The sequence below is a fragment of the Mytilus edulis genome, chromosome 10 (assembly GCF_963676685.1).
Source record: "Mytilus edulis chromosome 10, xbMytEdul2.2, whole genome shotgun sequence".
NCBI classification, from domain to species: Eukaryota; Metazoa; Mollusca; class Bivalvia; order Mytilida; family Mytilidae; genus Mytilus; species Mytilus edulis.
In genome coordinates, this window is record NC_092353.1 from 11839461 (window position 1) to 11854241 (window position 14781).

Sequence of the window (14781 nt, forward strand, 5' to 3'; positions counted from 1 at the left end):
AAACAGGAAGATTTAGAAGGCAATAAAAAATAATGTTCAACTTATAAAAGGTCTGAATGTGGTTTGTTCATTTCTGTATTGTGTAATATTCTATACCATTTTTCACTATTTATTATAAGTTTTGCCTGTAAAAAGTTAATACAAAATTCCATGTTCATGGAGGGATAAAATTTTTATCCTTTCAACTATAGAAGCAATCTCTATGACTCTACTAGACTTACATTTTACACGTTTTTATTGAATTCATTTTCTTAATAGTTACACAAAGTGTGTATTTGTGTTCTGATACTAATTATTGATTTAGCACTCAAAAAAGTGCATTGAAATAAGCCTAGTTTTTTTTCAAAAAAGAAGACAAAATATCACGGCAAAATAAATGATCTGTCCAAATGTTCACAAAATAAAACTTGTGATGGAAGAAGACAAACATTTGTTAAACATACATGAACAATAGCAATCCGTAGATGATTCGAAAAGGATCTGCATCCATCTCTGACTTGTCGTAGCAATCGTCTGTTTCTGTAACTTTAAGACTTTCTGCAAGTGGCTGCCATATTTTCTCTGCTGTTGTCTCAAAATTTTGCCGTTGATGTTATTATCGTAATCATAAAAGCGCGTCAATGTGGAACATACAATTGCCTATTGTAAAACGTTTGTGTGACTGGATGTAGACATGACGTCATTCATTGTTTACAAACGTTAGTTTTGCACTCGCACTGCAATTTCAACAGTTCAACAGTTCAAACTTCTCCTGGATTGAACGTAGATCAAGGTCTTCTTGTATAGTACATTGAATATTTTAAAACTGAGAAAATTGTAGCATAGCTTATTTAAAACATATAACGTTAGCCAAAGTAGGAGAATACGCGTTACACAGTGGCGAACCCCTGGGGTTCCGGGGGTTGGAACACCAAATTATTTTGGACGTTCAATGCATTTTGGGACGACCTTATGTACAATATTTGACCCTGAGATGGTCCCCGCATTTTTACTTGCTAGGCTGTTGCATGCTGGTATTGATTATCGGCCATGATGCGAGATGTCAATATGAGCGTCTGCACTCCTGGCAAAATTGCTTGGATTTAAGTCTTTCTAAGGAATATAAACCTGGAATATACATGCAAAAGTGAAGGTAAGTGTTTATTTCATACATTTATTATAAGAAGTAATACAAGTATGCAAGGCTATATATGAGTTACTTGCTGAAATTGTTGAGAGCACATTTCGGGGGGAAAATCTAGACGGAAAAAATGGCTTCCGCGTTATGAGTAGTGTTGTATGCGTTCTACAAGCCCCAAAACTCGGACATCGGGACAACAACTCCATATTTGGACCTGAAATCGGGACACGAGACGTTATAGTTAGACTTGCGCGCGTACGCTATAGTTGGGCCTCAGCACGGACATCAGAGTTGGACTTGACTTGGGGATGCATACCTAAGGATATGACTCACACTAACACCATATTTGGGTGCAGAGGCTATAGTTGGGCTTAGGCGCGGACGCTATACCTAAATATTGGACCATGCTACCCTCCAAGGTGGACGTGACGTCACACACTAGAAAGTGGTGTTCGGATTAATCTCTCTCACACTTCCAGATACCAGATCTGGTTCAGGACTTGAGACCTGCTACACATACATGTAGGTGGTTTAAGATTTTTTATTTTTTTTTCTTATCATTTGAAAGAAATCCAATGAATATTCCTATCCATTGACTCTCCTGAAGTTTCCGATTTCCCTTTTTCTGTCTTATTCTCTCTTTCGTTCAGAGTCAATTTGCGTTTCATTCCTCTGCTGACTTTTCTTTTCTCTAAAGTTCCAGGTGGTCCTAATTGCCGTTCTATTTTTTCACCAGTGTTAAGACCACCGCCGTCAATTAGTTTGGTAGATTGATCTACCCGTAAGGATCTAGTCTGTAATTTCTCATACTTTTCATACGGTAATAGTATCATTTTCTCCATAATTTGGTGTCCACAGCTCTCAACAGCAAAACGATGACCGATGGAGCACGATCAAGAACTTTTAACTTGTCCTTCTAGTTGTAGTTTTCCTCCGTAGGATCGTTATAATCCTTTTATATTTCTTCAATTTCTTTTTATCCCCCGGAGATAAGATAACAGTTCCTTTGATCACGTTATGGGTTATTTCACTTAATGCTCTCAACTGTAATTTGTCAACAGTTTTGAATAAAGCTTTTCTCTGTAGTTTGGAGCTAGTTTGTATCAATTCCAGAAAGTGGGTTTGATTTATTAAAAGTTGGTTCATCTTTCTCTTCAGCACCTCTTACAGTCTCTTATGAATGTTTGGGCACGTAAATGATAGTATCTTCATTTGGAAACACACGAGTCCTCAATCTGTAAGTATCACTGACGTGCGCCGCCAGATCAAGAACTAAATAACCAAATGGCTTCGAGTTTGCATCTCGATAAGCTTCCATCAACAGATGTCTTCTTCCCGGATAAATTTGTCTGCCCATCATAGATATTTGAGATACAACAAAACAAACAAACAAACAACAAACAAATATTTTATTTGCCAATCACGGCGCCCAGAATGAGCAGAATAATTATAATATAATTTTCAAACATAATGTAAAGTAAATTCAAAATAGGTTAAACAAAGTACATAATATGATTGATTTTGATTTAGTTGATTGATGTAATATTAAAGAAAATGAAGTAGGCAATTTGTAAATAATAAACATATATAATACAATATGACCAATAGTCTGTTACATCCCTCAGGTTTTTCATTAATATCAAGTACGTCGTATTCAATGCAATGGTTCTAGCTTTACTGCCACCCAGGTATAGATTTTGATTAAGAAAAATACAGGACAATTTTCTGTGATGGCATCCTTGCGTGAAAATGAGTTCCATCTCCTGATTCCTCACAACTTCATGTCCTAAATCGTCAATAATCACGAGACGATGACGCTTTTCCCGCGTAAAATCATCAATTATATCAGGCGTAGGAATCCCCTTTAAAAAGGTTATCCCTGTAATAGTCTTCTCCATGTCATCAAAAAGGTCTTAATGTATACCGTAACAGTAAAGTATTTTATCAGGAGGATCTTTTCCATACATCACATTTAAGTGTTGCAGCAATTTAAAAACGAAGCGTGTTTTCCCACTTCCGGTCTGTCCACTAATCACCATGCTGGAGCAGGGAAAGAACGGAAACATAATGATTTTTTTGTTCTCCTCTCTTATATTTTCGACCCTTTTAAAGTTGCACTGGGTAAGGCATATCCAATCGAACTACTCAGTAACGAGATCCACAGTTCACTCTTATTGTTATGCATCGTAAGGTTAGCGATTGACGTAATAATGATAACAAACACGACACACATCTGGCAGAAATATGACAATCTCTGATTTAGGACATCGACTTCCAAGAAAATGCCATTTTTCACTTTGTTGACTATCAACTCTTTCCATTCTAATTGGTCTGTATTCAAACTAATGTCCCTCTCTTATCAATTTCATCACTGTTTTATCATTTGCCATTAAATTCACGGAAGTGAATTTTTTCATAACATCTTAAAAGGACTCATATCTATAACGCGAACGGATAAAATGAATGCAATAGTATCCACAGGAAGTGCTGTTTGATGGCTGTAATTGATTTGGGGTATACAGGTACTGCGGTCCATTAGCAATCAATACGTTTTTCAACCGTCGTTGATACTTCTCCGGTTTTTCTCCAAGGGAATCAAAAAATTCACTCGGTCCAATCTCGGGAAAATGAAACACAAGCCAACGAGAACCCACGTCTGAACACGGATCGGAGTTAACCACAAAGGACTGTGGTCTCCTTTCGATACATGATGGTAATTCATCAGCACACAATACTTTCACCGGATATTCCCCCAAGATGTCCTCCAATTCTAAGTTATTCATTGTAACAACACACTCCTGGATTCGTCGATCTGTAAAATCATCGGATCAATTTCTATGGACTTCCCCTTTTGGGGTTCAACCCTACTTAGCCAGTTATTCAATTCCAACTCAATATCGATCGCTTCATAAATACACTACCCGACAGAGTGCGCTAAAGCATTCGAGTTACTACGAGTTCTGTATTTGTGTTACATTTTTTTTTATTGATTTCCTGTATAATATCGTAATGTAGTTTACTTTTCATGTATCAATTTTACTCTAACGATACATAAAGAAAAGACTATTGTTTAATATTTTATCACTTCAAACAAATCTATATATATAATAACAGAATCAAATTCGTGATAAATACAAACATAGAAGATAGTAAACACCTTATCGCTATTTGTCCGCCATTACTGGATATCACACAGGTTCCCGTAAAACTTTTACGTCATAAAACAAAATATCTGACGCCACAATGGAAAAGTGATTGTTGTATGCGTCAAAAGGTCAAGCGGCCGGGTCGGCCGGCCGAGTAGGCTAATAGCGATAAGGTGTATAGTGGCTCTTATATGCACAACTATGGAGATAATATATGTAAAAAAAAACACATCTGATATGATTTCAATGTTCAAGTGATGCGATTCTATTATAACCTTATATCGAGTCGGCCGGCCGAGTAGGCTAATAGCGATAAGGTGTATAGTGGCTCTTATATGCACAACTATGGAGATAATATATGTAAAAAAAACACATCTGATATGATTTCAATGTTCAAGTGATGCGATTCTATTATAACCTTATTTGGGAATATCCAAAACTATATAACCTTATGCAGACACGATCGTGACAAAAAGAGGGGAAAGCCAAACACAGTTTTTTTTAAAGCCTACACAAAACAGACCAATTGATCTCATTCAAATTCCACTTTAGGTTAAACACTCAAACTGTATTTCCTCCATTACATTATAGATAATTCAAGTGCAATATACACTTCATCGTCACAGTTTTGATGCAGGATGCAGTTTAAATGTGTTTATCTATAACATTTCTTTAAACGTCAATTTTTCATTAGTGAATAATTTCTGTGTATTGTTGAAGACCGTTTGTAGCACTCTATGTGTTTTGATTATTTCTGTTGTTTGGTTCCTGTATCGATCATTGACGAATACCTCAAACCTCAATTTTGTCATATATGTAAACATTTTCTGACTATCTGTTTGTTGTCAGTCATTTCTGTTTTAATAAATTATTTATTAAACATAAGGAATATTCTGAACTCCTATATCTTGCCAAGAAAAAAGATAAAAAGATTGACATTTTATAAAATTCAAAGGGTATTAATTTTATAAAATCAATATGAATCAATAAAAACACTTAATGCCGTCCATTAGTTCACGTGGAATATATTGTTTAGCATTTGAGTATTTAGGAACTCATTATGAATACAATACATGAAAAACAAAAACAAATAATGAAGTATGAGGTAGTATTCACAAACTTAAATTATCATTCATATGTCAAGTTATAAATGATAAGGCAAATTAGCGAAAATATACCGAATGACAAGTCAGGTTAAAGATACAAGAATTTGTTTTCAGTTTCACACCAAATCATGTCAGAATTTGTACTTATGGCCAATTGTCCATAGAAAAATGGAATCTTTGGCGATATCAAAAGTGTCAGTAATGAGGTGTGAAACTAAATCAATATAATTTAAAGGATCACTTTTTAAATCGATCGTAATACCTATCATGTAATAATGTCAATCTTTTTTTCACAAATATATTTCTTGGGATATATTTCAGTTATATGACTATACATGATCTTCCAATTGGTGCTATAATTTTTTTATATTAATGCGTCCCCTTCTCCCCCCCCCCCCCCTATAATCAACCCCAATTGACCGTGGGCAGTTCACTCATAACATTGAAATTGATGCGTTCATATGAATAAGTAAGTTTGCCATTATTTACACAAGCTTTAGCTATAGCCTACTTTTCAAATGTAACTAGAGAACGCCATATTATAGATAATCAAATGGTGTTCTGCAATGGAAAGATGACAGTAGGATGGCATTTGAAAATCTTAAATCATTGTCCCAACTTTCAGTTGACGTTAAGCATCGATTTAAAGAAACCGATCCTTCCTTTTCTGTGAAAAAACTAAAACAATGTTGAAAGAAACTTTATTTACTAAATTTGAAACTCCTTTCAACGAAAAAAAAAATCAAACAATTCTCAAAAGTTTCCTAAAAATTCCAAAAAAAAGGATTCACATTAGAAACATCAATCACTTATAAATCTTCTTGAATGTAAGTTTGAAAAAAATCCCTACTCTTCTTTTGATTGGGAATATTTTGACCAAATTGAAAACATCTATTTTCGCTGACCCAGTGTCAAATTTGAAAGAAATTGAGACAGCTTTAGGTTCAACAAATCATCGTTAATTGCAGGCCTTTGGCGTCTATGTCAAAACTTCCTTCAGTTTTTCCCAGAAAACTGTGTCTCCATATTCATCGTTAGGGTATTCTATGTACGATTGTGACTGTACAAGTTCTAAAACAAGTAATGGCAAACTTCCAGGTGACATTTGTTGCAAGAAAACTAGGAACAAAATATGTTCTTTGTTTCTTGAATAAATACTTTCTACTCTGGCCATGTTATATTCGAACATACACCAATATGAATCTAAATAGTTTTGAGACATTATGACGACAATTTTGCGACTGTCGTGAATAGCAGAAGTTATATTTTCTGCAATATCCCGTCCCGGGAGAAAATCTCTTTGATGAATGCATAATTTCAATCCGGCATCGTTCTCTAGTTTTCGAAGAAGTTGTCCATGGACAAATGATCGATCATTACTTTCGTATGAAACAAAAGCATCATAACTGTATATCTTCTTCTCGTGAGTCTTTTGCTTAGTTTCAAAATATCTTATTTTAACCATGTAGTACATATATCGAATCCTCCACCTGTGTCTGTACACTAACCCAAAAGTCAGAATGGAAACAAACAAAACAACCAAGGATAGTAATCCTATAACTAAGGATGTGTAAGAGGCACATTCCTTTTGCAAAACTTCATATAAACGCTTTGGATTATTTAAGTTTTGTTTTTTATCGGTAGACAATCTGCACGTGTAGAAATGCAGGTTATTAAATAGAATCTTCGTGTTTCCCATCCATTGTATAAAATCTTTGGTATCACACGTACACTTTAGAGGATTTCCACTTATATCAATGCTTAGATTTTTGTTATTCTTTAATACAGTTTCTAACTGATTCCTTGCTGGTTTATCCAAATACGAAAATCGGTTGTTAGATAGACCTAAAAAATCAAGGTTCTTCATATGGTCAATCTTGAATATAAGATAATCTAACAAGTTACCATCTAAGTATAAACGTCGAACTGAAACTTGTGCCTTAAAAAAATGATATGGTAATGTTGGTATTCTATTTTCGGATAGGTTTATTTCTCTAAGATGTGAAACATGATGTAATACTTCACCGTTAACATCATCAGGCAGAACAAATCCTAAAAGATTATTTTGTAACCGCAGTATCTTTAAATTGGGAGTACACTGGAAGAACACTTTTGATATATTAGAACTCATATTATCAGACAGATCCAGATATGTTACGTGATCGAGGGGACACAATGGACCTATCAAAGAGTAGAACATATTCTGATGACCATCAAGATACTCGATCGAATTTTCCGACAAATTCATTGCTGGTATTTCGTATCGAATCAAACATTTTCTGTAGACAAATGATTTCAGCCTGTGTGGCAACGGAACAAAATTTGGTCGTATTGATGAAATGTGTTTTTCGACTTCCTCTTCCGGAAAATTAATTTCATTTCGGTGGTCGCATCGTTCCTCGTGGTTTGAAGGAATATGAGATTTAAACAATTCGGAAATGTTTACATGTTCAACTGGTACAACCATAATCTCCGAAAGGTAATCGCCGTATGAGAATTCATTATCGGACATGGATATAGTACGAATTGAACTCGGTAGATAAAGTAATGCCCCTTTCTCCACTTTTTGTATCCTATTACTATTGACGTGTATTTCTGTAAGATTTGTTTTCTTCAAGTGTCTTAAATGTGATCGTTTGATCATCGTATTCATAACAAATGTTTTATGAATTTTAGTCAACTTTAAAATCTTGATAGAAGTGTATGACAAATCCTGGGTTACATTTTCAACCCCTGAAAATTTAAGGCAAGGATTATAAGATAAGTTCAATATTGAAAGATTCCTCATGAATTGAAAAGTTCCCTTATAGATCCAATTGATTTTACACGCGGAAAAGTTAAGATCCTCTATGTTAGGAATAAATTTGAACACATCCTCGGTCAATGTTCTAGCCTCACATCTACCAGACAATCCTGACAGGTCAAGATGTTTTAAATGCAAAAGTTTAAATGATAAACTGTTACTCTCATTTAGTATAAAGTCCATCCTTAATGTTTTAAGCAACGGAAGAGATTGCAGAGTTGAAATATTGATTTTAGTTTGTTTCATGTCTAAATATGCCAAAGACTGTAAATAGAAAAATGTGTTAGTTTCTACACTGTCTATTGCATTTTGGCTTACAATCAGCTTTGACAATTTTCGCAGTCCATAAAAAGAGTACTTTGATAATGTTTTTATCTTGTTGTGTGACAGATTTAATTCCTTCAGATTGCCATTGTAACTAAAATGTCTGTTTTGTATTTTTTGTATACGATTATAACTTAAATCGATGCTGCGTATGTTATCTTTGAAGACTGGAATGACATGCAACGTTGAATGGGAACATACTGCGTTGTAGTATGGTGTCGGTAAAAAAGAGAAACAACGACATTTTGCTGAAAAGTAACATTTCCTCCCTCTTGCAGCATCTGTACTGACATGGCCGACAGTGAGGTATACAAACATAAGGTTGATCATGAGGAACATTATTTCAATCTACAAAATATAATTATAATACTCAGTACAACCTATCATGAGGTGAATAAAAAGTAAAACAGTACTATAAATTTTAATGAAAAAAACATATGGTACATTGGATTTTAAAATATTTACCTCCTATATATTTATATAAATAGTATGCATCGTATATCTGACGGACCAAAGTTTGCAAGTGTAATGTAAACAGTCGGTGTCTAATATCATGGCTAAATGCAATTAGTCTCATGTCTCAAACCACTTTAGTCGTTCGTTATATGTCATAACTAAATGTAATTGGTCTGAGGTTAGAATCCACTTTAGTCGGTATTGTATGTTATTACCTAATGATATTGGTCTCATGTCAGACATCACATTAGCTAGTGTCTCATGTCATAACGTAATGTTATTAGTCTCATATTAGAAACCACTTAAGTTCATGTTTGATGTCATATATATACATCTTCATGCCTTATATATCATGTACTGTAGTACGCCGCTAGATTAAAACTGACGAGGAAAGGTAACACACGGCCAGCGAAAGCTCTTTTTTTTAGAGCCCAGGTGGTCGTGTGGTCTAGCGGGACGGCTGCAGTGCAGGCGATTTGGTGTCACGATATCACAGTAGCATGGGTTCGAATCCCGGCGAGGGAAGAACCAAAAATTTGCGAAAGCAAATTTACAGATCTAACATTGTTGGGTTGATGTTTAGACGAGTTGTATATACATTATGTACACAGCCATGTATCACCATTATTGATGGCGATCCGATGAATACATCTGTTGTAGAGTTGTCACTGACTCAGACGTACTTATAAATATAATTATTTTCTGTGACTGTATATTACATTAATTTGTAGGATCCTTTACTATAGATAATTTAGCTGATCTGTAACAATAACATCTTCATGCCTTATATATCATGTACTGTAGTACGCTGCTAGATTAAAACTGACGAGGAAAGGTAACACACGGCCAGCGAAAGCTCTTTTTTTGAGAGCCCAGGTGGTCGTGTGGTCTAGCGGGACGGCTGCAGTGCTGGCGATTTGGTGTCACGATATCACAGTAGCATGGGTTCGAATCCCGGCGAGGGAAGAACCAAAAATTTGCGAAAGCAAATTTACAGATCTAACATTGTTGGGTTGATGTTTAGACGAGTTATATATATATAGGATCCTTTACTATAGATAATTTAGCTGATCTGTAACAATTACATCTTCATGCCTTATATATCATGTACTGCAGTACGCCGCTAGATTAAAACTGACGAGGAAAGGTAACACACGGCCAGCGAAAGCTCTTTTTTTGAGAGCCTAGGTGGTCGTGTGGTCTAGCGGGACGGCTGCAGTGCAGGCGATTTGGTGTCACGATATCACAGTAGCATGGGTTCGAATCCCGGCGAGGGAAGAACCAAAAATTTGCGAAAGCAAATTTACAGATCTAACATTGTTGGGTTGATGTTTAGACGAGTTGTATATACATTATGTACACAGCCATGTATCACCATCATTGATGGCGATCCGATGGATACATCTGTTGTAGAGTTGTCACTGACGTATATATATAACTCGTCTAAACATCAACCCAACAATGTTAGATATTAAAATTTGCTTTCGCAAATTTTTGGTTCTTCCCTCGCCGGATATATATATATATATATATATATATAAGATATCGGTGACTTTTGTCATAATTTTAAAAATGTTATCGGTTTCACGTTAGAAACCAATTGATGCGGTGTCTTTTGTCATTTCAAAACATTATTGGCCACATGTCAAAAAACACTAAAGTCGGTATCATATGTCATATTTAAATGTTATAGGTATTGTATGTCATAACTAAATGTTATTTCATATTAGAAACTGCTTTAGTCAGTGTCTTATGTCTTTTCTAAATGTTATGGTCTCATGTGAGAAACCACTTTAGTCGGTGTCGTATGCCATAAGCAAATGTTATCAGTCTCATGTGCAAAAACACTTCAGTCGGCGTCTTATATCACATCTATATTTTATTTGACTCTTGTCAGACACCACTTAAGTCGATGTCTTATACCGTATATAAATGTTAGTAGTCTCATGTTAGAACCAACCTTAGTCGATGTCTAATGTTATAACCAAATGTATATGTCTCATGTCAGAAATTACTTCAGTCAATGTCTAATGTCATAACTGAATGCATATTATTACAGAATGGTTGATGTTGATCCCAATTTCTTTAGACTTGGTGATGATTTAAAGATTAACATTTTGTATAGTTTATCTATTGACATCAAGCTGTCGTTTTGCCCTTTGAGTTGAGGGGATATTCTGTCTCATCAAGCTTTATCCGTATCTCCTGTACAATACTTGTATACCGTTTGATAAGAAGAAAAGTGATTGAAAATGATAATTCGCACCATACATTAATGAATAAATGTTCTTCTGTGATAATTATTTTTTGTTCATATTTCCATGTGTAAAACTCGTCACCGTGGGCCATGTCAATGACAATATCATAGAAAATGTCCTAAGATATGTCTTCGGATTTAGGATGGTTTAGGACGTGTCTAAAGCATGTCTTTGTGAGTAAAACAAGCTATCTTTGAATAGTCTTAACTATATTTGTCCAAACACCATCCTAACACATTTATTTAATTTATAAAAAAATATGTAAAGATGCAAAGAATTTTGCTAGTATTGATAGAATTTTTAAGCTTTAAAAAGGAAAAGGTTTATATAAAAAAAGAAGATCTGGTATGATTGCCAATGAGACAACTCTCCACAAGAGACCAAGTGACACAGAAATTAACAACGATAGGTCACTGTACGGCCTTCAACAATGATCAAAGCCCATACCGCACAGTCAGCTATAAAAGGCCCCGAAATGACAATTTAAAACAATTCAAACGAGAAAACTAAAGGCCTAATTTATGTACAAAAAATGAACGAAAAACAAATATGTAACACATAAACAAACGACAACCACTGAATTACAGTTTCCTGACATGGGACAGGCACATACATACAGAATGTGGCGGGGTTAAACATGTTAGCGGGATCCCCAAAACATGTTAGCGGGATCCCAACCCTCCCCCGTTACCTGGGACAGTGCTGTTACAGTACAACATAAGTACGAACTATAAAAATCAGTTGAAAGAGGCTTAACTCATCAGATGGATAAGAATACAAATACTACAAATACAAGTGGACTTGGAATCTATTTTTTATGAAATTTGTTTGCAAAATCTTTATTTTTTGTAGTATAAGGTATCATTAACAACATTATAAGAAAATTCAAGATTCTTAGATGATAATGACGTAGGTCTGGTGGATAAACAACACAGGCAGCAGGCGTATACTTGATAGTGGCCTGATAAAGACGTAATTTAAAAAGCCGTATGAAAATACATATTTCGTTTATTTTTTTAATTTTATCTATTCTTTCATTTATTTTGTAATTTAAAATAGCAGCATCATTATTATTAAAAAATATTTTTATTATCATTGAAAATGATATAAAGCTATTTTACTTTTAGGGGAAACTATGTAAATTATAAATTACCTTGTTCTCCGATCGACAATTTATATAACATTAAATCAGATTAATAACCATGGAGGATTTTACACCAAAATAGATCTTTATTTTGAAGATGCTCTTTCCTTACCGGAACCCGTTGAGTACTTGCAATATTTATTTACAGTAAATAAGTTTTCTAAAAGTCTTGATACATTGTTAATCGTGTCCTCGTTCATTTCAGATTGATCTGGTTTTTTTCAAATCAAAATACATAAAATATAATAATTGAGAATCTTCTTTGTAAAACTACCACACTCTTTTCTAATTTTAATTTAAAGGAAATGATTGGGAATCTTTTATGAAATTGAATTAACTCCAATTAACATCGTGTCATAAACTGTATCGTTGTTACCGTAATAAAGTGTTTTAGTAAAGATTGTAGGACCTTTGAAAAATGTCCGAATTTTTGTATGGATTCGTGGAAAATTGTTCCTAGCCCCCACCCCCTTTTTTGTTGTAAAAGGCAAGTGATGAAAATGTTTATTTCAAATTGAAATAGATTTTTAAAACCACAAAAAGAAAATGTAAGCAAATTTTCAAGAAGGGGAGGACGGCTGCCCATAAAAAGCTGAAGGTTTAGTAAAAATCTGATTGAAAAAAGGTGTTTTTTAAAATTATTTGTTACATGTAGCACATGCTTACAATCCTGCACTGGTGCTACTTCATTGAAACCTTTATTATGTTTTGTTAGAGTTTAAAACATTTTGTTGTCTCCAGAAAATATTACATCCATGAAAGATGAATTAAAGATTAAATAGGGGAAAGTTTTGGTTTACAAATATTTTTTTCTTCCTATGCTCATCCATCAAAACATCTACCTTTTGTCTTATGCGCCAATCTTTTTTTTATCTGTTTCAACATTGTACTATGTTACGTACTATTGAATTGTTTTACATACCGGTTTCAATATAACCCCAGCTCTTAAAAATAAAAGAATGTATCAATCAATGTAAATAATCATAACAAACGTTTACACGGATGAGTACATGTGTTGAGCTAATATATATCATACGGTAATTAGAGAAAGTTTAAGGAACACTTAAGTTAAGATGTTTTATGCATACGGCCCCAGGAAAGAATAATGAATAATTTAATTTTCCCCAATTTTGTCAGGTGTTTTTCAATTCAAGTTTAGTTTAAAATCTATTGTTACCCCTAAAAGTTTAACATATTTTTGACATTCTATTTCAATACCTTTTAAATTCGTTTTTAAGTATTTGTCTTTAGTTTTTGTTTACCTACACCTATCGCTTGAAATTTTTCTGGATCGGCGGAATCTGGCAAAATATTTGTATTGTTCTATCAAAGTCTTGTTTTCCCATACAGGCTGTCTGGCAATCTTAAAATGATTGTATGTCCTCGCAAGCGAATAAGGTCTTCTTTCTGTCATTGCTTTCCGCAGATCTTTTTTTGTAAGCCTCAACCAATTCTGTCATCTTCCTAATTTTGAGTTTTGATGCTATTCAAAGTTGTGGAACATATTTGATCAGAACCATTGGTAATCCATGCAATAAGTTTCTCCTCCTTGACAGTCTTGAACTTTAAGATTGAGTATTAACAAAACGGCATTGCTAATTTTTAGTGTTTAACATAGAACCCTATGGAAAAAAAAACAGAGAACTCTTTTTGTCAGAACACACTGTCAAACATCCAATTGGTTATCTGAATTTTATTTGTTGGTCGTATATGGCGGATCTTTTTCCGATAACATTTTCTTCAAATTTAGTACTGTTTAATAGTCAGAAACAAGTCTCCAGTTAATTATTTATTTATTTATATATTTAATGACAATTTGTCGCATCTTGGACTTATAAAATACAGTCTCTTGGTCCCAGGTTGTCTATTCAATCATTTTCTTTAATTCAGTTATAGTTAGTTTTATTTAAAAACAACAACATGTTTTTATTAAAATAATATTGTATTTCGATACTATACGAACAAAGTCTTAGAAGTTTTCATCAAAAGAAATTTGTTGTTTTATTGAGTATAACAGGAGTGATTTATTTCGTAGTGTATGAATGATTACTTGAAAACAGGGGCGAAAGATACCAGAGGGACAGTCAAACTCATACAATGAAAATAAAATGACAAGCCATGGCTAACAAATAAAAAGACAAATAATAGCACACAAGACACAAGATAGAAAACTAAAGACTACGCAACACGAACCCCACTAAAAACTGGGGGTAATCCCAGGTGCTCCGGAAGGGTGAGCAGATCCTGCTCCACATCTGGCACCCGTCGTGTTGCTTATGTTATTATAAATCCGGTAAACAGTCTAATTCGGTAGGTCATATTCGTGAAAATGGACGGGTATTGCAGTTACGACATAAGGAACATATCCGATATCATCTGTGAAACGGTTATGCCATAACGGTCAACAAACTCGTGATGGCGTCC

At 34.3% G+C, this 14781-nt stretch overlaps 1 protein-coding gene across 1 annotated transcript; it reads right to left on the reverse strand.

The window, feature by feature from the left end:
- Positions 1 to 6061: 6061 nt before the first annotated feature.
- LOC139493412 (toll-like receptor 4) lies at positions 6062 to 12464 on the reverse strand. The gene is made up of 2 exons (XM_071281803.1): positions 12367 to 12464; positions 6062 to 8847 (listed from the first exon to the last, which is right to left on the reverse strand). The coding sequence occupies exon 2, from the start codon at positions 8836 to 8838 to the stop codon at positions 6352 to 6354; it is 2487 nt and encodes an 828-aa protein (XP_071137904.1). The 5' UTR covers positions 8839 to 8847; positions 12367 to 12464; the 3' UTR covers positions 6062 to 6351.
- Positions 12465 to 14781: the final 2317 nt, after the last annotated feature.

Coding starts and splice junctions, on each gene's coding strand:
- LOC139493412 (XM_071281803.1), bottom strand. CDS start 8,838: ATGTTCCTCATGATCAACCTTATGTTTGTATACCTCACTGTCGGCCAT.